Below are 1455 nucleotides of genomic sequence, written 5' to 3'. Positions count from 1 at the left end.
CTGATATGAGGAAGTGGTGTTGCAACATGGGGGCTTAAGTGGGTACGAGAAGAATAAACGAAGGAAGTTGGGATTGGGAGGGAGACAAACCATAAGTGACTCTTAATCTCACAAAACAAACTGAGGGTTGCTGGGGGGATGGGGTTTGGGAGAAAGGGGTGGTATTATGGACATTGGGGAGGGTATGTGCTTTGGTGAGTGCTGTGAAGTGTGTAAACCTGGTGATTCACAGACCTGTACCACTGGGGATAAAAATACATGTTTATAAAAAATAAAAAATTATATTAAAAAAAAAAGAAGAAGAAAGAAAAGAAAATGGAGACATAAAATAATGAGTTTAGAATTTCTAAGCAATTTATGATATGTGCAAAGAAGAATGCATATGGAGATAGGATGAAGCATAAAAATGGAAACTTGAGCTATGCAAGTTTCAGGGCAGCAATTTTTAAAGATTTCTACTCACTCTATACACCCAGAAATAGATCAGTAGAAAATTGGCTAAGTATTGTTTAGCTGATTTCCTTATATTTTATTCTGTAAAATGATGGATGTCTAGACTCAAGACTTTACAATATGCACTTGGACAATATTACAAGTTTGGAAATGTTTTACACTACTAAGGAAACACCATTTTATCACAGTGTTGCAGTCATCTAAGCTTAGAAATAATTCTAACACTACTTCCTAAATGGATTCCTAAAAACATTACATTAAAATTTAGGAAATGTTTAAGTGAAGAATGATATAATTACTTTCATTATGCTATTGTGAATAAACACCTACACTCTTCTTTATCCTTGATGGTTTTCTAAATAAAGAAGAAAAAATCACATTTTTAAAGCTATGCTCCTCAGTTATTTTAGTGATCTAGTACTCAGTTATTAAAATCCACCAAACCTAATTTTTATATGTCTAGAACACATTTCCCCAAAAGCACACTAGTAGTCTTATGTCCTTTTCTATTCATCACCTTCTCTATGGATCATTATAAACCTATAACGGGCATTCTGGCTACCTGAGAAGAAATCGTGCCTGACAGCAAGAGGCATGTTATATCCAACTCCATTTTCCACCACTTTCCCCACCACTTTCGACACCATTCTGAAAATCCCAGTGCTTAATTGAATACCTAGGGGTGTTACATGTGAAACATTTTGAAGCAGCACAATGGGGATGATTTACAGCAATATACAAGATGACAGGTGTACTGAGAAGGTTGGAAATGATCTTCTGTGGTATACACAGTGAGATGGAGCACCTGACACCACAAAAATATTTATTACTTCCCAGGGTGTTTGACATAATCAAAATCCTCAGACCCTGATGCCTATACATTTTGCAAATCTGAAGATACAGGACTGATTTTTTTTTTTTTTTTTAGTACACTTCACAGGAAAAAAAATACATGGGTTGATAAAGTACCCACTACAAAAACAAACACTTTTTAAAATAGTG

At 35.0% G+C, this 1455-nt stretch overlaps 1 protein-coding gene across 1 annotated transcript in view; it reads right to left on the bottom strand.

Annotated features, from left to right (window-relative positions):
* Positions 1-1100, bottom strand: part of GRID2 (glutamate ionotropic receptor delta type subunit 2) — a 1183642-nt gene extending 1182542 nt beyond the window's left edge. The window contains exon 1 of the mRNA XM_059414235.1: positions 971-1100. Coding sequence (XP_059270218.1) covers positions 971-1100 — 130 coding nt within the window. The remainder of the gene's footprint in view (positions 1-970) is intronic.
* Between the last annotated feature and the right edge of the window lie 355 nt (positions 1101-1455).

This window comes from Mustela nigripes, chromosome 1 (genome assembly GCF_022355385.1).
Source record: "Mustela nigripes isolate SB6536 chromosome 1, MUSNIG.SB6536, whole genome shotgun sequence".
Classification (NCBI taxonomy): Eukaryota; Metazoa; Chordata; class Mammalia; order Carnivora; family Mustelidae; genus Mustela; species Mustela nigripes.
The sequence above is the reverse complement of the archived record's forward strand: the minus strand, read 5'-3'. Positions and strand labels throughout refer to the sequence as shown.